This window comes from Cydia splendana, chromosome 1 (genome assembly GCF_910591565.1).
Source record: "Cydia splendana chromosome 1, ilCydSple1.2, whole genome shotgun sequence".
NCBI lineage: Eukaryota > Metazoa > Arthropoda > Insecta > Lepidoptera > Tortricidae > Cydia > Cydia splendana.
The window spans coordinates 33,330,430-33,354,558 of NC_085960.1; the positions used below are offsets into that span (position 1 = coordinate 33,330,430).

General features: G+C 39.7%; 1 protein-coding gene across 1 annotated transcript in view; it reads left to right on the forward strand.

Moving 5' to 3' along the window:
* The window catches only part of LOC134793939 (hemicentin-2), a 192,361-nt gene that overhangs the window by 160,459 nt on the left and 7,773 nt on the right, over positions 1-24,129 (forward strand). Inside the window, exons 7-10 of the mRNA XM_063765659.1 lie at positions 3,059-3,253; positions 4,105-4,279; positions 10,969-11,376; positions 14,710-14,843. Of these exons, the coding sequence (XP_063621729.1) occupies positions 3,059-3,253; positions 4,105-4,279; positions 10,969-11,376; positions 14,710-14,843 (912 nt within the window). The remainder of the gene's footprint in view (positions 1-3,058; positions 3,254-4,104; positions 4,280-10,968; positions 11,377-14,709; positions 14,844-24,129) is intronic.

Sequence of the window (24,129 nt, forward strand, 5' to 3'; positions counted from 1 at the left end):
GCCTCAATCTCACTGTCCAAGGCCCTAGATCACGCGGTAGGCCTAAGAAACGCTGGCTGGACGTCGTGACAGCGGACATGGGGGAGAACAATCTCACACCCGAGGATGCCGAAGACCGGGCAAAGTGGAGAAGACTGAGCAGGAAAGCGGACCCTGGCGCCAGGCCGGGAAAACGCTAGGTCGAAGAAGAAGAAGAATAATAGTTGCGGTTTAATGTAACAGAGAATTATACTTTTTTTCAACTTGATGTACTTTTCATATTTTTTAATATATCTGGTTAATTAATTTTAACATTATATAGAGGATATTCAGTCATTTGGTAGGAATGTATTTTGGACTAATCCATTCAGCCATTTTCAATTTAGAGCAGTTCGAAGTCAACTGTGGATTGTGAAATTATTGAACGTTTTCTAATAATTAGTTAGACCGAGTACTGAAAATGTAACAGTATGTTGTATATTTGATCTACTCACAAAGCCCTTTCATTTGGTACCCCACATGGTATGTTTAAAAGAAAGAAAAAATTAGTACGTAATAAAGAACGTCACAGCAACTACCCCCACCACTTTCGCGCTTGTCACCTCATATATTTGTGTTCAGGACATTACACTGAATGCATCGATACCATATTGACCCATATCCGAGACGACATGAACGAAAACTAACCTAAAGCCTGTGCGGCCGCTCTACTATTATCAAATGTCATTTTTATCAAAGAAGTTGACAATGACAGCGCCCGCGTTAGCGCCGCAGCAGTAATCCAGCTGCAGTCACCATCCAAATATAGCTTTGATGATCACAAATCACAATCTCGAGGTCAAAATTTCGATAGATCTCTGTCAAACACAAGTTAAGAACTCGAAACCAATTGATCAATGCCGTCTAAACGGGCCGAATGTGCCCCGTGTGTATTTTCGTCAAATTCTCGAAACGGAACGAACTGGGTACCTAACTATGAATGATAGGTATCGGAGAGTTCTACAACTTTTCTGAAAGTAGGTGTATCGAGTATACCGGGTGAAATGGAATTAGGGATCATTTCGAAAACATAAAATAATTAAAGGTACAGTTGGCCCCTCATCATGATAAAATTAATATATTAGGGGCCGATTTTATTAAGCTAAAATTTACAATTTTACATATATACGAGTAACTCATAGTTATTGGCCAAGGGCGTCAATGTTGCGACTGTTGCTAGTTTGTTACTGTAAACTTTTAACTTGTTTCGTCATGCAAATTTTAAGAAGTACTTACAACCATCTATGGTTGGAACATGCCTATTAGAGCGTTTTCACATTGTCCGATCCGAGATCGGATGTAGGATCCCACATCCGCGTAGGTTCATTATGCATACACATAGGTACGCACACAAATAAATATTATCGGTCCGACAGCTGGCGGGGGCTCCGACATGGCTGAAATTATCGGAAGCGCCTTTCCGATATCAGATGTCGGAAGGCGCTTAGGTATGAGAAAAACAGCTGCAGGAGAGTGCCATGCGGCATCAAGTCCGCCTTTTTTGCGTTATTTATCGTTTTTAGTAATTGATTATTAAATGAATAAATAAATACAGAAAAACACATATATCTTTCATTTTAACTACTTCCATCCGACATCCGATATTCCGATATCGCTTCTCGTGCAATCTGAAAATGATCTAGGTCTAGCAAGAAAATTAGTCTTTAGTGTTCGTTTAGTTTATGATGTCCACAGGAAAGACCCATAACTAGTAATGTTAGAGACCCAGCCACTGATGATGTATGTGATTAACGATTTTATTTTCTTTTCCATCCATATCGCTACCGACAGCATCTGACATATGCTTTCAAGGTAAACCATTTGAGCGTGCTGTTCATTCGTCTTTTGTTTTTGCCATTCACCATTCTCCTAACTGAGGCGATACACAGGAACAAGTCAACAATGTTCTGTCTCTTTCATCCAATACTAAATAGAAAGAGGTAGTCGTTTCAATCAGGATAATGTTTTGTGTTCGTTTGCTAAGTTTTGGACACGCTTGAGTATGTGCACTGAACGGACGCGGCGACTTTTTGCAACGATTATAATAATGCGATTTTTTCGCTACTTTTGGTAAAGGGGGTTTCGAATCGGGCCATATTTTTACATCATCGCACTTAAATATGGGCCACATAAATAAATATGGATCACATTGCCCTGTAAGTATATCGCTCTAGCAGCTAACTGAGGGCAAGATTTCATTAGTCGCGGATTGCGGAACACAAACTGCAGTAAAAGTGTAGCCTGTCGGCGCGATTCGGGAAATGAATTAGAGATTAACTAGATATGATATAGTAACGATAAATATCTTCACTATTTCACATCTAGTGAATCTCTAATTCATTTCCCGAATCGCGGCGTGTGTGTACGTAACCCCCTGAAATACTTATGACGTTATTCATAAACGCGCTACAGGCCTTCTTTTCACTTAATCAGCATTTTGACTTATGTATTTGTAAGAAAGGGATAAATAAAAATAAAAAAAATTGAGACTTGTAATGTTTTATGAGTAAGGGGGTCCCTGTGCGCATTTTTCTTGTGACTGTCACAGGCAAAAGGCATACGTCGACAAAGAATTATTAAAACGAGATTGTATTCTGCTGTAACGATACAGTATATTAGCTATACAGAAATTTTCTAAATAAACAAAGATTGGACTGCAAAAAGACGCCGTGTGCAATCTACCTGAATTTCCATCTCTTATACAAACATTGCCTAGATGAAGGCGGAACTTACTTTATCGTCGAAAGCATTATAAGATTTATAAGGTCAATGTGGGAAAGACCGTCATATTTTTTTTTGGTTGCGAAGGACATCATAGGGCAAAAACTCACCTATTTGTATACATACGTCGCTCAGACACAGTCAGAAAGCAAGAGCTTCGCTCCTTCTCCTATACCGTTAGAAGTGACGAAAGAGTTTATAGACGGCCTTACCTGATAGACGGTCTTTCCCACATTGATTTATGTAAGCTATGGGAAGAATTACTTACTTCCTTTGCTAAGACATGATATTCCAAACATTTATCTCCCTCTTGCTTCAGGTGAAAGCCGTAAACACGAAGGGACAGAGCAACTACTCCAACGAGTTGACGGTGACCACGAAGGTGGACAAGATCCCCGCGCCAGAGCAGGTCACTTACGAGCCGAGCTCCAGGACTGTGGCGTTCAGTGTCGGGCCCACTTGCCTACCGCTAGTGGGAGTCGCGGAGGCGATGCAGCCTAACCATCATTGGCAGGTGAGTTCCATTCACAAACAGTTCCTTACACGAAGGTACAGAGCAACTACTCCAACGAGCTGACGGTGACCACGAAGGTAGACAAGATCCCGCACCAGAGCAGGTCACTTACGAGCCGAGCTCCAGGACCGTGGCGTTCAACGTCGGGCCCACTTGCCTACCGCTAGTGGGAGTCGCGGAGGCGATGCAGCCTAACCATCATTGGCAGGTGAGCTCCATTCACAAACAGTTCCCTACACGAAGGTACAGAGCAACTACTCCAACGAGCTGACAGTGACCACGAAGGTGGTCCAGATCCCCGCGCCAGAGCAGGTCACTTACGAGCCGAGCTCCAGGACCGTGGCGTTCAGCGTCGGGCCCACTTGCCTACCGCTAGTGGGAGTCGCGGAGGCGATGCAGCCTAACCATCATTGGCAGGTGGGATCAATTCACAAACAGTTCCTTACACGAAGGGACTCAACTACTGCAAAGATATAAATTCCTTAATGATCCTTAAGCTCATTAATCAGGCGTTTTTAGGAACCTATGTTAAAATTTTGTTCAAACGCTAGTGACAACATGTTTTTAAACTTTCGGTGACATTTTTAACTAACAGTTTTAATTGGAAAAATCCCTACATCCAAAGCCCAAGGAACTTTTTAATGATACCTAGCGAACTCTAACACGTTATCACTCAAACTTAATATTATAATTAAACAGAATGAGAAATAAAGAAAAAAGTCACTAGAAAATCTACATTTACACTATCGTAATATCAGATCACTGCTGGTTGATGTGACATTCAAAAAGGCCCATAATACAACAATAATAATATATTGCGGTCTAGTTCTTAATAGCTCTCGTATTTCCAGGTCCTAGACACAGTACCCCTCCGCCTGTCCGGCGCCGCGTCCACGGCCCAAGAGGCCGTCTTGGAGTCCCCGGCCCCCCGTGGCCCCCGGCCCGAGGACCCGAACCCTCGCCTGCGGCTCAAGCTGTGCCTCCAGGTCAACCAGGAGGTCTGCAGTGACTATACTGAGGCTGACAGTAAGTTGTAATATTAGAATTTTAATAAGTTTTTTGTCAAAAAAAAATATTTTAGATACAAGCTTTTATCGCTGATAGTATTTTTCTTTCAACAGACAACTAATACTCATCGAGACAATTCTAACAAACCCAAACACAATCAGGTTGCATTGTTTTATCACAGAGTTCCTATAGCCACCTCCTGTGTCCATCAACAGCACAGAATAACTAATAGTACTACCGTACAGAAAGTTCACTCCTTCACAGAAGTCAGATTTAGGTATAAAATTATACCTATACTCGCCGCCTGCAACAAAATTGAAACTTATAACCGCGCAAGAACCGTGAATCTTCTTTGCGCGAGCGGCACTTGACTATCAATCAATCGGGATTGTTTCTTGACTATCGTGCGAGCCGAGCGGCCTGCACTGCCATACGCCTGCCCTGCCCGGGAGGTGCGCCGGCCAAATGTACCTAAACTGCGTAGTGACACCCCCCAGTCAACAGCTCGATGATATCATAATATTGCATTGTCACCCAACTTATTACATTTATATGTAAGCAGTGGGGAGAGTGGGAGACACTCTTCATTCTCGGCTCCGTTCGGCTCAGCATTGCTCCGACGTTGGCAGAACTTGACGTTGCTTTGCTTGCACGACCACAGATAAAACAATGACTTGAATTTTGATATTTAACCCTAAATAGCCGAAAGGGATAGTGCCATACATTAGAAAGGGACTATCCTAGCATGATTCGTCCATGAATCGCTGTCAAACTTCTGTTTTGTACGAAGTGTCCTTTCTGTACGGTGGGTGGTACCTACTATTATTTATTCTATCGTGTAAGTTAAATCGAATATATGACCCGAACAAACATACTTATATTAGGTATGTACAAACAATGATTCCAAGTTAAATAAAAGCTTGTAAAGTAAACAACAACCATATCTAGTTTGGTCTAGGAATGATTTATTAATCTGTTCAATCATAAGCACAAAACATAAAAGTCAAAGACAAAACTAAACTATTCTAATTCTGTTGTCGCAGATACCCAAAGGTTGTCTGGAAGAGATCGCTCTTAAGCGATAAGACCGCCTGTTGTTACCTCTATTGTCTTTGTTTATAATTACTGTACATTTATTGTAAACTGTACATTTATATGTGAGGTGTGCAATAAAGAGTATTGTATTGTAAACATATACTCTACAGAATACAGGGTGGAAATTGAGACGTGATCAAATGTTTAAGCTTATTCTACGTAACATATATGTGACGTTCCACGGGAAAAGGTACCTTATGAGGGTTTCTAGTTTCGGAGATATTAAATATTTTGTAAAGAGGTGAAAAAATGCTCAATTTTTTTTTTATTGTGTGATCTGAAACCTTAATGCCTAACGTTTGTTTACCTGTTTTTATTTTTGTTATAAGTTAGTTATAAGCCTAGTAATGTCGTCTCAGAGTTTAGTAGAAAAGGTACCTTATGGAAAAAAGATTGAAAATTCCCAAAAAAACTAGTCAATACGGGAAAAGAAGTTTGGTAGAGAACTGTATTAGCATTCTGCAAAACTAATTTGATAATTTCAGTTCTGGTTGGGGCGCCTCGCAAATATTATAACCGTACATAGACCGACATCACAAATCCAAGTAGACTGCTATTATACCAAAGTTACTCTCGTCAAGTCTTTCTTAACTAAAATAATCTTCATTTGGTTTGGTCGCATGCAGTAAATCAGCCATTGGTTTGCTGAAAAATGCCAATACCCGACGCATTACCTTATGGAATATCTGAGGTCATTGAACCTCAATGCCGCTTATCTTCAATAGCAACCGAAATATATTATTGATAAGAAATAGACGATTTATACCATCTTAACCCCAAAATATTATTAGTTTATCCTAACTGTTCCATCATCATCATGCCTCATCATGTAACTTGACCACAAGGTACCTTTTCATTACATACAAATTATTGGTCTTTTTTAAGATTATTATGACGAAGAACTAATTAAATTGGGGACAGTTTAATGTAAATTAATATTTTCTATTCATAAAAGATAAACTATAATATGATTGATATTTTGTAGTGATGTATTATTAGATTTATTTCCATAAGGTACCTTTTCGTAAATGTATGGAGCAAATACTGTTATTGTTATGTAAGTTTAAAGTGGCATAAGGGGTTAAATATAGTATTTAGTTGGGGTTTTAGGATTTATTTCATTTGAATGACAGAATTTCTTTCATATGTGCTCAGAAAAATTGATTGTGTGTCACATTAAAAGTAAAAATATTCAATTTTGTGATTTTATATGAAAAAGTCAGAAAATACATTTTCACCTCTAAATCGGTATTGTTTTTTGCTTAAACTGTCTGTCAGTGTCGTTTTCTAATAGATAAAATTTAAATCTTGAGAGCTCATTGCAATCAATCGTGAAAATGAAATAAAACTTTATTTTCAAGAGATTGGTTAGTATACACATAAATCCTCGGAGTAATTAACAATGGAGCCGCCATTAACAGGCGTTCCCCTCTGTCGAAAATAGGCGGCCAATGGTCAACCACATGTCAACCATATGTATGGACTGACGTTTATCTGACATGACGTACCTATACATTTGATGTGCCCCTCCCCCGCTAAAAACGGCAGACTATTTTGTACCGAAAATTTTAGACATGGCGTCTCCGTTGGTTATATCCTCTAAGCATAAATCAGTCGATATCAAAAGTTTCTATTTGCATTACAGAACAAGTCGCAATATTTTTTTAATCTCAGATATATAAGGCATTATTATTTGTAGTCAACTATGTAACTTACTTCAGGAACATAGTTTTTTAGGCGGCTAAACTTAAAACTTCTCTATCGTAAAGTTGCTCATTTCACAACATTATTTTCAAAAAATCATATCTCTGTAACTACGCAACCTAGAAGGTTGATCTTTTGTGTTATCGATAGCTTATTTATTGTAGATTACTGGGGTATGCATAACTCCATACCCGCCATAAGGTACCTTTGACCGTGGGACGTCACATATTATGTTTGTATATTTATCGTTAAATATGGAAATTGCTATACATTTTATCAGCTGTCAGCGGTGATGTATGTTTTCATGTTTATAGCACTTAGCAATATGCATATTACATTCCCTCGTGAGCAAAGCAGGTGTCCTACCGGCGGCAAGGAAGCGACTAGCGATTGATTACTTTCTGGCAAGAAACGTACGGGTACATTTTGATCCCGTATGAATTAAGCGGCTCCCTGACACTGGGGTTGCGTATACATCGCAACCATGATGGTGTTTCTGGCATCTGACATAACTGATTGTTTTACAGAATAGTATATTTAATACTAGCTTCTGACCGCGACTTCGTCTGCGTGGAATGATGATGAATGATAAACACTATCCTTGGTCCTTCCCCGAACCCCCACTATCTGCATACCCAATTTCCTCTAAATCGGGCGTGAGGCGTGAAGAGTTAACAGGCAGACAGACACAGTTAACTATCGCATTTCTAATATTAGTAGGGATTAGTCGCTGAGTTACATTACTCGCAAGTACCTATTTTTCTATGAAAAGCAGTTGCCCCAAAAAAAAATTCTCATCGCTTCTCGTTGATCGCCGCCGGTCTGACAGTCGCCTAAGTTAGACGGTATAGAATTTATTTTTCGTGAGATTCCCTTAGGAGGTGAAAAGTTAAGGAGAGATATTCCCAGGATATGTTATCGTAAAATCATTAGGTAATACGCTTTATCTATAGTTGAAGCACAAAAACTGCCCAAGGCTTATTACACTTAGACACGCTAGCCCTGTAAGTAGTACCGAGAGTAGCACGATTACCCTGCCTATACTCTGTATCTTTAGGTATTTAAATAAAAGTAAATAAAATCTACCCTCAAATGGCTCCTTATGCTAATTGAGGGTAGATGAAAACATGACATGATCAAATAATGTAGGTTAAAGTCAGACCGTTCAATGACTGATCCAGGCGGTTTTGTAATTGGTCGGTTAACCAATAAATGTGATAACTACCCGAAAATGTACAAATTGTTTGTTTACTTTTATTTAAATATCTAAAGATACAGGCTATAGACGGGTTCGTCGAATGACTGTATTGTTTTATAGACTGTGGATGAAGTATAAAACTAACTAAAATTTAAAAATCCTAACTACACAGAGAAATGCATTATCAAATACATAAGAAGACATACAGCTAAACTTAACTATAAAAAAAACTAAACCTAAACTAAACTATAAAAACCTAGGTATTTATTAACTATTCGAGTAACCCACCCCGCATTGCTCCCGACGCAAAGGTGCCCATCACGCTTGCTGTATATCAAATCTATGGCGAACTTGATCTTAGAAATCGGACAGGCTATAACTTACAATGCTTTGCGTTAACTGTGCTAGTAACGTTTTTAAGAGACTTACATATAGATTATAGGTATACTGTATACTGCACTGTCCACAGAAAGTATGTTACAATATTCCTTCTTACAAAAGAAGAGAAAAATCCGAACCTTGCTTATCGATTTAAAACCATTCTATTCTTTCTATTATCTATTTAGATAAATGCAACGAGAAATTAACAACGAAGACGGGCCAGAAACTAGTTAGTAAATTCAAATTTCAGTTTGAGCTTTGATATTAATTCAATGCTAAATGGTTCTAGAAATAGATCCAGACTTCCGGACCATTTAGCATTCATTGATCCATTCCGATTGTAATAGTGTTATTTGAGTTATTGGTCGCATAGACCACGATAAATTGTTATTGACAGAATTACTAGCTTCCCGGGCGTATATCCTGCTTGATCAAGTAGAAACAGTTACAGTATAGCCCGTCACAGACGAAGCGATAATATATCGGCATATTGTTAGATCTGGGCGTAAAATGAAACTATGAGAAGTTCATACGATATACATTGTCAAGAGAATAAGCACTGATACAAATTTAGTCTATTCAGCAGCAAGGTCGAAATAATGTGACGGCATCACGCACGCGGACAAAAGCTGTATATTATTCAAACATTTAAACTTGTTCCACGTGCGTTTATGCAGATACCTATAAAAAAAGACTCATTTAGTTTATGAAGACACATTCTAACACATATATCGTAAGATAAGGCATCTTACGATATCTATTACGTGCTATTTGACAGAGCCCACACACGAAGCTGTAATATATATTTTGGTACCTAATTACCTATCTAACGATATCTTATCGCAATGCATCTTAAGATACCTTAAGATGTTATAGCTCGGTATATTACGATATATGTTGGTATATTTCGTCTCTCTCACGACGTAGATGCTAGGCAGAGAGCGATATATATTTTGGTATCGTTAGCGTGTGTGGTGCTTAGCGATACTCTAAGATATCTGCCGATATATTATCGCTCCCTCTGTGACGGGCTTAAAACGCTCATATGATGCACTTTAGCACTTCGCTCTTTAGGTAACAGTGTATGTTAATAATTTTAAATGTCTCTGTCAATTGCGCGGTGTTAAGAGGGGGCTTAAAGCCAGGAAATTAGAAAGTATAAAAAATTATAACGCGCCGCGCCGCGCGAAACTTGAAAAGGAAGATTCGACGATCACGCGGTTTTTAATGTTTTACCCCAATAACTCTGAAAGTATACTTCTTTTTAAAATTTTGCTTGTCAAATCCGCCGGCTATATCACTAGCTATTTTATACTAAAATTATACTGCTATTGTATCCAGGGTAACGAAATACAATTGAAAATGAATGAAAATTTGCCAATCTTTTACGGTTTTCCTTAGAGTCTGCTCTTGCAAATATACTTATTAGTCTAGTTTCCGAGTGATTTTTTTCATAGCCCATGATAAAAACTGCAATTTTACGTGAACTCCCTCTTAACTGGTAGAGAATGCCTTCTGGCATTAAGTTCGCCTTTTGTACAAATTTTTTTAACGATGTTGGAGCGTAACGTTAAAGACTCCGTGCAACTTTAAAGCCAGGGCTTTGACTAATCTAGTAATATGTTAAAGAAACGAGAAATTCCTGCACGGGGTCGCAGGTTCAGTCGCGTGTATAAAAAAATGTATAGGTACGCTGTCTCATGTATGTACATACCTTTAGTACCTATATTTAGTCGTAAAAGACATATAGTCGTTTAGGACTATGAGAGCTCATAAAAAAATTTCAACTATACAAGAAAGTTATTTTTTTAACCCTTACGTATACTCGTAGGTACTTTGTTTATTTATTTTTATTTATTTAAATTTTTATTGCACATAAAAATATAAGTAAAAATGGCGGACTTAATACCTTAAGGCATCTCTACCAGACAACCATTGGGCCAAAAAGAGACGGTTGTTAGGTGCAGGATTTATAAAATAAAAATTAAAACGATATCACTACCTACTATTTACAAAATAAATACTAATTAATATACTATGAATTCATAAATTATAAGCATACTTAGTTAAATTAAATTAAATTAAATATCATTTATTATCAGGCAACTAAGGCCCGTAGACTTAAGTAAGTATGTATAGTATGTATAGTAAGTACTTTCTATACATATCGCTGCAAGGTGTATAGAAAGTAAGTTACGCCGACCTTAGAGAATATTTCAGTGTCAAACTCGTGGTAAGGCGGTATTAACTCCTACGTAGGCATAGGCTAGTCAACGTATAAAACTAAACCTTGTCTACCGCGTTAACATATTTCTTTTTCTCTCAACAGTCGGCCCACCCTACATCAAAGAAGCGTCATCATTCAGCACAGCTACCCTCGTCGCCATCCTCATCTCCTGCCTAGTCTTCCTACTCTTCCTAAGTCTACTCTTCGTGTTCTGCCGTTGCAAACGCAACGAAAACAAGAAGGAGACAGCTAAAGACTATGAGATGGATTCTATGAGACCAGCGATGGTGACGCCTCAGAATCAGGCGCCCCCGCCTTACTATCCTAGTTCTGGGATGGAGAATAAGGCGCTAGAACATTCTATGGAGCTAGCACTAGCTATGGAAGATTCTAAGAGTGCTGTATACGCGTCGCAGAGTGGTTACGGATATCATTTAGCGCCGCATCAGACGATGCCTCACGGGCAACTGCCACCGCAGTCGCATCCGCAGAACATGACTAATACTGACTGTAAGTATTTTTGTACTTCCTCATTTTGACTGAAGTTAACTTGATCGATATTGCCTAGCACTTACTTTGCCGAGCTTGTATTGTAAAATGATAATTCTGATATCGTCAGTTGACAATAAAAACTCGCGCATTGCAAAAAAAAACTAAACAAATAAGTTTTTGGCAAAAATTTCATTTTTGGTACAAGCTTTTATCGCTGACTGTACTTTTCTTACGACAGACAGCTAATACTCATCGAGACGATTCTAAAAACCCCTAACTCAATTAGGTTGCGTTGTTTCATCACAGAGTTCCTATGGCCACCTCCTGTCTCCATCATCAGATCAGCTCGATGGTACCATAATATTGCATTGTCATCCGATTTATACATGCATGCAAAATTTCAGCTCAATCGAAAACCGGGAAGTGGATCAAATTAAACTTGCAAGATTTGATTACAGACAGACAACGGTCAGGTGAAACTAAATAAAAGCTTGTAAAATAGACCTTGTTCGGTTCAATATGGTTCATCGGAGTTGACAGCAGTCGCCGTGGCCGAAGTCGGCCGTGCAGTTATTATTATTAATATGGCTCTTAACTTGGTAGTAATTAGTGAATTTTGGTTGTAATAGTAATTTTCCGCCAAACAGCTGATGCCTTATTCATAATGAATCATAATAGCTAATGGGACCTAACCATTATTAATAACTTGAGACAGGGGTTTGGTAGACAATCACTTGTGTTTCAAGAACGGCTAGGTATAGCATAGAAGGCAATGTTGATCAAGTCCGCATCAAAAGTAACGTATCAGAGTAAGCGTCAAAAATATCTACCATTTTCTATTCGCTTAACAAAAAGATATATGTACCTATATGTATAAAAAAATTGACTGCGGCAGATACTAACTCTTGAGCGCGAAATGTAGAGATATGTTTCTATTTGGAAAAGTATTCGAGGGTGGCATATACCTACTTTTGGTGCGTTTTTCATACGATATTATTGGGCTGACTGTACCATACAATTTTGCCGTAAACACTAGTTATTACGAAATTGAATCCCTTCTTTTAAAACGGGAAACGGTACCTTGTTAATATCTTAGAGCATTTAGTAAGTAACTGGAGACGCTTTAGCTGTCATTTTCTGTATAAAACAGTCTGCCGATTTTTGCGGGGGAGGGGCACGTCAAATGTATGGCTATTTGTAGATTTGTACATGATTTGTACGTAACGTACAAATAGCCATGTCAGATAAACGTCAGCCGATACAAAAGTTTGCACAACTGTGCAAGGTTTTCGGCAGAGGGGTCAAGCTCTTAAACGCGAACGCGACTCCGCTTTATTAAATGCTCTAAGGTTGATATTAACTGCAACTCTTATTTGACCTTAGGTGAGTCTTATACCTTTGCAATAAGGCTCAAGAATTGAATTTTTAGTACGTTTGTATCTCCATACAAACGTACTAAAAATTCAATTCTTGAGCGGCAACCCCTTTCCTCTTAAGTGTAGACGACAGTACACCGAGCTCCTCACGAATCTCACGATGCTTTCCTTCAATAAAAAGGTTGCGCTAAATGTCAAATAATAACGCAAATGTCAACAAGGTCACAGACGAGGTTCACTGATTCAGTAGCCTATTCACTCTAGTTGGAAAAGTACATTTAGATCACGGTGACTTCCTTGACAAATATAATAAATAAGCCTCAAATCTCTTTCGCTTCCGTACACTTCTTTGGGAGGGTCACAGAGCACAGATACAGACGCCGCATTATGAAGCGTTTACAAAGAGCACGAGGTCACCACGCATAGGCGCAATTGTACTTGTAACATGCTACGATTCGAGTAGCACAACTGAGTTGTATTCTATACCATTTTAAGGGGCCCACTGATTAACAGTCCGCCGGACGGTATCGGTCGGTCAGTTGTTCGGAACTGTCAAAAGTTTGTTCTAATTGACAGGCCGATACAGTCCGGCGGACTGTTAATCAGTGGGTCCCTTTATACTATGACAGCCCAGTTACATTCCTTAACCCTTTCAACGCCACTCCGATCGTGTCGGAACCTTGTCGAACCTTGTCGGAATGCACGAAGGTTGATATTGGGCTGTAGCCGCGTGCGTCAGTTAACGTCTTTAGTGGTCAAAGGGTTAAGCTTAATTAGTGTAAATATTTCATAATTACATAAGTTCTTCTTTGTGGTCGCAATAGAAACGAGCTGTCGCACTCCCATACAAAATTTTACCTATGTGTGATGGCCTCGATTATCTTATGTGCCCCGTCTAGTTTGAGATGGTCTGTGGAGATCGTTTTTAAATTAAATGAATGTGTTCATTTATTAAGTATTTTCCATTGTGCTACCGAGGACTAGCCACAGACACCGTGAGACGGAAAGGTGTGTACCTTTTATTAAAGCTTGGCATGCCCGTGTCCTCTTTTGTCCTTTAAATGTTTTATGTAGGGTCTCTTTGTTTGACATAAAGTTTGAAGTCATAATGTAAAACTGAAACCGTTAACTTTTCAGGATTTCATAAGGTTATCCTATAGTTAGGTTAGGTTTGTTTTATGGCAACACTGAAAAGTAACGCGCTTCTGAAAAAAAAAAAAACAAATTATGACTAACAAAAATGCGGACAAACAATACATTATGACTTAAAACTTTATGGGAAACAATAGATATCTGTTTTATGTAATAATGATATACACCGGTTGGAACTGGACGAAAGACTTTCGCACACTATCTTGTAGTACCTACCTATCACTAAGATATTCTATCACTAAATTCGATCGGTCGAATAATTTCTCAAATAACCACATGTTAAAGTTTGCAGAAGCATAATTATTCGAAAAAGTCGGTTAGTAGATGTCAATGGATTTAACCAGTTTATCAAATCAGTAAATTGGATACAAATTGTGTCGCTTAACTTTAAACTCGGGTAAATCCATTCGACCCTCTCAGCAAATATCTACCATAAGCTACCTTTTCTTAATACCAAAATGGCATAATCTGCCAGATGAATTTATCCGAGTTTTAAGTTAAGCGACTCAATTATATTTGTTGGTTGTCTTTATTGGACGTTTAATTTTACTGTAGACACCATAACTTTGTCGGTTAACGGGCTCAAAAGTAACTCTTACGAGTAGTAAAAAAAATAACAAATTGTACCTAGTTATTAATGGCGCAAGTCTTCTATGACGACATGCAGAGAGAGTGCAGAGTCATGTCATCTAACTACAAAATTATATTTTGAGTGTCACAATTATGACATTTTAAGTAAAATCGTTCGTACTTTTCACCCGGTACACTTATAGTTTAGCTAACACTTTTGCGTCCCACTCTAACCTTACATTTTTGTGTTCAGGGGTGAACATGGGCTACATAGAGAATAGCTACACCAACAGCAACAACGGTGGCAGCGTCAACTCGCAGGACTCGCTGTGGCAGATGAAGATGGCCGCCGCCAACGGCGCCATGCCCTCACACCCGCCTCACCAGGTCAGTACAGATATTTGTGTTCAGGGAACATGGGCTATTTAGAGAATAGCTACACCAACAGCAACAACGGTGGCAGCGTCAACTCACAGGACTCGCTGTGGCAGATGAAGATGATCGCCGCCAACGGCGCCATGCACTCACACCCGCCTCACCAGGTCCGTAAATTAAATATAATGGTTGTGTGAGCTGTAGACCTCGATATGAGCTAAAAAAATATAAAGATTAAAAAGATTTCGTTGATTGAGTCATTATCACAGCTTACTTGCGATAGTCTTAAGTGCCATCAAGGCGCTTAAGTCCTTTATGCCAAATTGCCAATATCCGCCATATATAACTTTTTACAAAAAAAGAAGCGTCAGAAAAATAAAAATCTGACTTAACCTCATTTTCAATCATAGGGTAAGATTCCATTTCTGAACGGAGCTGCACTACTAGTACTAAACGCCTCGGTGTTATTGTCAATTTCCATAGTAAAATGAATGGTAGTGCTGCTGTCGTTGAAAAAGGGGATATTACTGCAATGTTCTGCCGCCAGAGTGCAGCACTACCGACTCAGTAAATTCATAGACTAACTTATACATACTGTGCCTTAAACTGTTTTTTGACAAGTTTTCACAGACAATAAAATATGACATTGATGCATCAAGGCGGTTTGTTAACAAGGGCCTACCGGTAAACGCGAAAATCGAAATTTAGTTATCTGCCTCTTTATCGCTCGAATATGCAAGAGTGATAGAGAGATTAGATAACGAAATTTTGATTCTCTTGTTTCGCGGTAGACCATGTGTAAATGTGGTTTGTTTACTGTATGTGCCACAAAGGTGCAATCTACGCAGAGCTTAGGCACCACTTTGTCGATTGTCATAAATTTGACACGATATTCGTATAAAGATACAAGCAAAATTCGTTTGTCGGTAAGCGACAAATTGATACCTACCTTAAACAAGTTTAAGTATATAAAGTAAGCAATATGACCGTTACCTACTCATTAAGGTTAAGAAGATGGGTGTCATTGAAAACTAGCTCCTCAGTTGGCTTCACAGTTCTAATTTAAAATTCGTAAGTGATACCTCATAATCAATAATCATGAATATCATGATCGATGCTTTCATTAAAGCATTAAAAAGTTTTGATGCTTTAAAGTTTAAGGCATCATAACTTTTTAGGCTTCATCCTCTCCAATTAGTCTTAATATTGATGTATAGTGGAAACGCTGGTGGCCTAGCGGTAAGAGCGTGCGACTTTCAATCCGGAGGTCGCGGGTTCAAACCCCGGCTCGTACCAATGAGTTTTTCGGAACTTATGTACGAAATATCATTGATTTTTACCAGTTGCTTTTCGGTGAAGGAAAACATCGTGAGGAAACCGGACTAATCCCAATAAGGCTTAGTTTCCCCTCTGGGTTGAAAGGTCAGATGGCAGTCGCTTTCGTAAAAACTAGTGTCTTCGTCAATTCTTGGGATTAGTTGTTAAGCGGACCCCAGGCTCCCATGAGCCGTGGCAAAATGCCGGGATAACGCGAGGAAGAAGGAATTGATGTATAGGTCTTGTTCCGTAGAGGAACAGATTAGTATTAATTACTTTCTATGCATATTTAAATAGGTATTTTTCTTACATACAAAGCAACACAATTAGGAAAGAATATATTTTCGTGTAGTAGCTAGATATTTGAACTGGCAACTGCATTTATCTCAAAAGCCCTTCCGGCGCGACACAACCGCGCCACCTAGCGAGGATAAAAGATCTTCACCCGCCGTCAAAACTAAATGGCCGCGTTCGACCCGCGCTCCGATTAAAATAATTCATATTTCGGTTCCCGTCGCTGCGATTTAAGTGAAAATCAACCAGAGACTAATTAGTGACCCAGTGCCCCTTATGGATATATGCAGCTGTCGATAAAGCAGAGGATTTCCCAATCATCATACATAGACCACCACGTGGTACGCCAAGGTGCTGCTGGATTTATGTAAGTTGCTCTCAATTTATCTCGGCTACATAGTTTTTTGATCCGTTCGATCCGGATTTTTCTTTCTCTGGTTGTGTTGCTCTTGTATTTGCGATTTTTGCGGTATTTCGTACCCAGTTTTTTCGTTTAGACACGTTTGTAGTTCAATTTAGTATTGTCATTGTCGCCATCTTTGTCTCGCAAAATGGTTCCTAACCCTACAGACGGCAATACTGAAGCCGACACATCGTGTATTACACAAGACATATTCGAACGAGATCTAATTCTCGACGAATTAAAGAGAACGTTACAGTTCGCAGCGACAAATACAGATCAATTTCGTTCAAGAACGACAGATGTAACAGTGCATCAGCGAAAGTTTACTAAGATTCAAACTAAAATCGAAAAAGCGTTAATTAAATTGCAAAGCTTCAACAAAGAAGCCAATATTAAGGTTCGTAACGATTTTAATGACTTGTATTACGCGATAGTTACACATTTAAATAACCTAAAGGAGGTAGACGTAGAAAGGCGTCGCGCGAGCCGCGCGCTTACCCCCAACGAAACGCTTAGCAACGATCGTCGAAATTTACCAAAATTATCGCTTCCCGAATTTCACGGCGAACCGACTGGTTGGCCTGCCTTTTTCGATTTATTTCAATCGCTGGTACACAATAACAATGCCTACACGGATGCGGAGAAGTTTAGGTATTTGCTCCTTTCTGTCAAAAACGAGCCACATAATTTAATTAAATCAATTCCCATAACGGAAAGTAATTATGCAATTGCGCTCGATATTCTAAAATCCCGTTATGACAATAAACGCATTAATTATTGCATCACAACATCTAGATAAGTTGTTCGATATAGATATTTGTTCCGCGCGATCAGCTGTTGCCATGAGAAATTTACTTAATGTTTATCACGAAAATATAAAGGCGCTCGAAGTCATGGATTTTCCGGTTAAGGAATGGGATTTCGTTCTGTTAAATTTATTATTACGTAAGATTCCCGTGAATACGCGAAAAGAATATGAACGTTCCTTAACCAACCCGGGCGAAATACCTAAAGTTCAGGGCCTAATTACTTTCCTCGAACGCGAACTTTCAGCGGAACAGATGATTTCAGTTTCCCATACACAGTCCACTCGAAACAATTCCTTAAGTAGTAAAAATAATACAAATATAAATTCAAATCAAATAACACCCAAGCGTGTTTTTGCAACAAGTACGGCGTCAGCTCAAAGTCGACCTTATGTCGATACAAATAAGGTTCGAGCTTGCTTGAAGTGTAAAGGAATGCATTCCCTCAATAAATGTTTAGAATTTTTAGACCTATCGGTGAAAGATAGATTTGCATTTGTTAAAACAAATAATGTATGTTACAATTGTTTATGCCCCGGGCACGACTTAAGGAATTGTAAATCAAGTTTTAAATGTCGTAAGTGTAATAAACGACATCATACTTTAATTCATTTAGAATCAAACATTCCGCAGCCGATTATCAATGAAGCTACGGAATCAGTTGCCGTCTCGCTCGCTCTTACGGAGCAGCCCGGCCCTAGCAGCCCGTCAGCAGTTCACGGCGTGAATGAACAGAGTTTAGGTAGTTTAGGGAAACAACCTAGCACGGTTTTATTATCAACAGCGTTGGTTGACCTTTATTACGAAGGCAACAAAGTTGCGACGATTCGATGTATGGTAGATGGGGGTTCACAAGCAGCTCTGATTACAGAATCGTGTATGCAACGACTCAATTTACCGCGACAACATGTTAGCGAACCGCTGGTCGGTGTCGGCGACTTGCCGCTGGAACCTAGGGGTACCTTCGTGTGCTCAATTTCGCCTAAGGGCAAACAAAATCCAATCATTCCGTTAGAGGCGTCTATTCTGGCGAAGTTAACCCGTCAAATGCCTAGTGTACCACTAGCACCTCTCGCTGATTGGCCTCATTTGCAGGGACTCGCTTTAGCCGACCCTGAATTTCACAAACCTCAGCCGGTCGACATGATACTCGGCGAGGACATTTTCATGGATATTGTTCGCGATGGCATTGTCAGAGGTAAACCTGGCACGCCCACCGCAATTAATAGTGTGTTTGGTTATTTGCTAGGAGGTAAAGTGAACTTTACTTCCAATGTTTCGACTCCACGCCATACTTGCTTTACGTCGTTTGACAACGACAATCTTCAGAAGTTTTGGGAGCTGGAGTCAGTACCAGAGTTGCGGAGTTACACTCCCGAAGAAAAGCTATGCGAATCCTTTTTTCAAAAGACGCATACGCGTGATGAAACAGGGCGATACGTGGTCGCTCTGCCATTCAAGCCCGATGCACCGCCGCTCGGCGAGTCTCGGCAAATTGCCCTAGCACGATTCCATAAATTGGAATACCGTCTAGAACGTAACCCCCAGTTGAAGGCGGATTATCACGCTTGCCTCCAGGAGTACGTGGATCTCAACCACATGGAGCTCGCGGACGATAACCCCCCCGCTGGCGCGAGTTATTACATACCCCACCATTGTGTGTCAAAAATTTCCGAAACTACACGCACACGCGTAGTTTACGACGCTGGGTGTCGCACGACAAGTGGACACGCGTTAAATGACACTTTGTTAACAGGTCCTAAGTTACACTTAGACATTGTTGACGTTCTTCTAAAATTCAGAGTGCATAACATTGCATTTTGTTCCGACATCAAACAGATGTATCGCAATATTCTTGTGCGTGAAAGTGATAGAGATTTTCAGCGCATCCTTTGGCGCCAATCGCCCGAGGAGCCTCTGCGCGATTATAGGCTTCGTACCGTTACCTTCGGTATAAGTAGTTCCCCTTATCTCGCCTTGCGCACAATTAAACAGCTAGCTCACGACGAAGGTGAGCGTTTCCCGCGCGCCTCCCCAGTCTTACTCAATGACGTCTTTGTTGACGATGTGGTAACCGGTGCAGATACCACAGCCGAGGCTCTCGCTCTGCAGCAGGAGCTGATAGGTATTTGTGCCACGGCCGGGTTCGAATTACGTAAATGGCAAAGTAACTCGCCAGCTATTCTCGCTGTTACGCGATCCCCAGATTCTCATGGTGAGCGGCGCGAAAATGTTCATTTTGCCGAAATGGAAAATGACAAAGGGGTCAAAGTCCTTGGACTTCAATGGAATCCGGGATCAGACTCATTTAGTTTCAAAGTACAAAGTACTTCTCGGGCCTGTACGAAGCGGGCTATTCTCTCGGAAATTGCAAAAATTTACGACCCACTCGGGTTATTATCTCCGGTGACATTGTTTGCCAAACATTTAATTCAATTGCTATGGTTAGCAAAGGTTCCTTGGGACTCCGAAGCCCCTATCGATATAGTTAACTCATGGACGAGTTTTGTTAGCGAGCTCCCGCTCTTATCTCAAATTTCATTTCCTCGTCATATTTTTAATACTGACGACTTCGATTCAATCGAAATTCACGGATTTGCAGACGCAAGTCAAATTGCGTATGCCGCCTGTGTTTATATACGTCTTACGGACAATACCGGTAAGGTTCAAACTTATTTAGTCATAGCTCGAACCCGCGTAGCTCCACTTCGGATTTGCCTTACTATTCCGAAAATGGAATTAATGGGATGCGTGATCCTGTCAAAATTGATAGAAAGAGTAATGCGCATTTACGGTGATCGCATTCGCCCCGATCAAGTGTACGCGTGGTCAGATAGTTCCGTCGCGCTCGCGTGGCTTAAGTCACCCCCGCACGAATGGAAAACGTTTGTCTCTAACCGCACCAGTGAGATTTTGTCCCGTGTCCCGGCGAGATGCTGGCGTCACGTCCCGTCAGCTGACAACAGCGTTGACCCGGCGTCGCGCGGTCTGCTGCCCGCCGCGCTCGTACAAAATGACTTGTGGTTCCATGGTCCTACATGGCTCCAACAAAGTCACGACTCCTGGCCTATACAAAAACCGGTAGTAAACACAACGGAAGAAAAACGTAATAAAATTGAATCAACAAATATTAATTGCGCATGTGTTTCCACATTGCCTACTTTCCCGGACGATGATACTCTTATTACGCGATTTTCGTCGCTAGGTAAATTAGTACGCGTCACGGCATTAATATTTCGTTTCTACCACAAATGTAGAAAACATAAACAAACGCTCCCTGAGTACATCACCGTACCAGAGTACCACTTTGCATTAAAGCGACTTATATTGATTACGCAACAACAAGTGTGACGTCCCACGGTCAAAGGTACCTTATGGCGGGTATGGAGTTATGCATACCCCAGTAATCTACAATAGATAAGCTATCGATAACACAAAAGATCAACCTTCTAGGTTGCGTAGTTACAGAGATATGATTTTTTGAAAATAATGTTGTGAAATGAGCAACTTTACGATAGAGAAGTTTTAAGTTTAGCCGCCTAAAAAACTATGTTCCTGAAGTAAGTTACATAGTTGACTACAAATAATAATACCTTATATATTTGAGATTTAAAAAATATTGCGACTTGTTCTGTAATGCAAATAGAAACTTTTGATATCGACTGATTTATGTGTATACTAACCAATCTCTTGAAAATAAAGTTTTATTTCATTTTCACGATTGATTGCAATGAGCTCTCAAGATTTAAATTTTATCTATTAGAAAACGACACTGACAGACAGTTTAAGCAAAAAACAATACCGATTTAGAGGTGAAAATGTATTTTCTGACTTTTTCATATAAAATCACAAAATTGAATATTTTTACTTTTAATGTGACACACAATCAATTTTTCTGAGCACATATGAAAGAAATTCTGTCATTGAAATGAAATAAATCCTAAAACCCCAACTAAATACTATATTTAACCCCTTATGCCACTTTAAACTTACATAACAATAACAGTATTTGCTCCATACATTTACGAAAAGGTACCTTATGGAAATAAATCTAATAATACATCACTACAAAGTATCAATCATATTACAGTTTATCTTTTATGAATAGAAAATATTAATTTACATTAAACTGCCCCAAATTTAATTAGTTCTTCGTCATAATAATCTTAAAAAAGACCAATAATTTGTATGTAATGAAAAGGTACCTTGTGATTAAGTTACATGATGAGGCATGATGATGATGATGGAACAGTTAGGATAAACTAATAATATTTTGGGGTTAACCTGGTATAAATCGTCTATTTCTTATCAATAATATATTTCGGTTGCTATTGAAGATAAGCGGCATTGAGGTTCAATGACCTCAGATATTCCATAAGGTAATGCGTCGGGTATTGGCATTTTTCAGCAAACCAATGGCTGATTTACTGCATGCGACCAAACCAAATGAAGATTATTCTAGTTAAGAAAGACTTGACGAGAGTAACTTTGGTATAATAGCAGGCTACTTGGATTGTGATGTCGGTCTATGTACGGTTATAATATTTGCGAGGCGCCCCAACCAGAACTGAAATTATCAAATTAGTTTTGCAGAATGCTAATACAGTTCTCTACCAAACTTCTTTTCCCGTATTGACTAGTTTTTTTGGGAATTTTCAATCTTTTTTCCATAAGGTACCTTTTCTACTAAACTCTGAGACGACATTACTAGGCTTATAACTAACTTATAACAAAAATAAAAACAGGTAAACAAACGTTACGCATTAAGGTTTCAGATCACACAATAAAAAAAAATTGAGCATTTTTTCACCTCTTTACAAAACATTTCATATCTCCGAAACTAGAAACCCTCATAAGGTACCTTTTCCCGTGGAACGTCACAAGTGTTCGAAGACGACATAAAAAATATCTCGTCAAATAAATCCCCTTCCTTACGTTTGCGGCGTCTCGCGCCTATTCTAGATAGTGAGGGATTATTACGCGTCGGCGGACGTATTCATAAATCATTTTTACCTTATGAATCAAAACATCAATTAATTTTACCTAAAAGACATCCTCTTACAAATCTTATTATTGACGATACTCATATACACGAATTGCATGCCGGTCCGCAGTGCGTGCAAAACTCGCTCTTACAGCGATATTGGATTATTTCAGGTCGCGATATTGTGCGTCTACGCGTGCATCGTTGTATTCCATGTTTCCGCGCACGCCCTACCCGCGTGCAACCTCGCATGGGCATGCTTCCCTCGGTCCGCTTGCGCCCCGCGCGCGTATTTAGTAAAACTTCGTGCGATTTTTGCGGGCCATTTTACGTTCGCGCTAATAAAGTTCGTAATGCAAAAATAATAAAATGTTATGTTGCGGTTTTCGTATGTATGAGCGTTAAGGCTGTACATCTTGAATTAGTTTCCGAACTTTCCACAGAAGGTTTTTTAGCTGCGTTGCGACGTTTCACGTCCCGCCGAGGATATTGTACAGATATATATACCGATTGCGGACGTAACTTTGTTGGTTGTAATAATTACCTTAAAGAATTATACGCGTTCTTACGTAACGATTCGGTCATGAGCGCTCTCAACCAACAAACTTTAAAACAAGGATTAACTTGGCATTTTCAGCCACCGTATGCTAGCCATTTCGGTGGACTATTCGAAGCGGCTGTTAAGAGTTTCAAAACCCATTTATATCGCGTAATAGGTACACAGACGCAAACATATGATTCTATGCACACGCTGACCTGTCAAATCGAAGCGGTACTTAACAGTCGTCCTCTCTGCGTGTTAAGTTCAGACTCTTCCGATCCGTTACCTCTTACGCCGGCTCATTTCTTAATCGGCGAGCCCTTAACGGCCCTACCGGGCGTTTCTTTGATCGACGAAAACCCTAGTCGTCTTACGCGCTGGCGCTGGGTACAACAAGCTGTCCAGCATTTCTGGCGTAGATGGAGTCGTGAATATCTCCATCAACTGCAGCAGAGTACAAAGTGGCTTCAAGATCGCGGTCCCGCCATCCGTGAAGGCACTGTTGTTGTGGTATGCGATGACCACTTGCCGCCGTTACAGTGGAAACTCGCGCGCGTTCATGCTGTCCATCCGGGCACTGATCACGTTATTCGCGTCGTAACTTTAAAAAGTGGGAACACATTGTTCAAACGACCCGTAGTTAAGGTCTGTCCCTTACCCTTAGAATAATTTCTACAATCGTTACGACTTTTAATGTTAGCATTTAAGTTAGGTATAAGTTTCTTTATCTTGTTGAACTTTCGCATGTTCTTTTAAAAGACACTACGTGCTTTTAAGGTGAGCGGCATGTTCCGTAGAGGAACAGATTAGTATTAATTACTTTCTATGCATATTTAAATAGGTATTTTTCTTACATACAAAGCAACACAATTAGGAAAGAATATATTTTCGTGTAGTAGCTAGATATTTGAACTGGCAACTGCATTTATCTCAAAAGCCCTTCCGGCGCGACA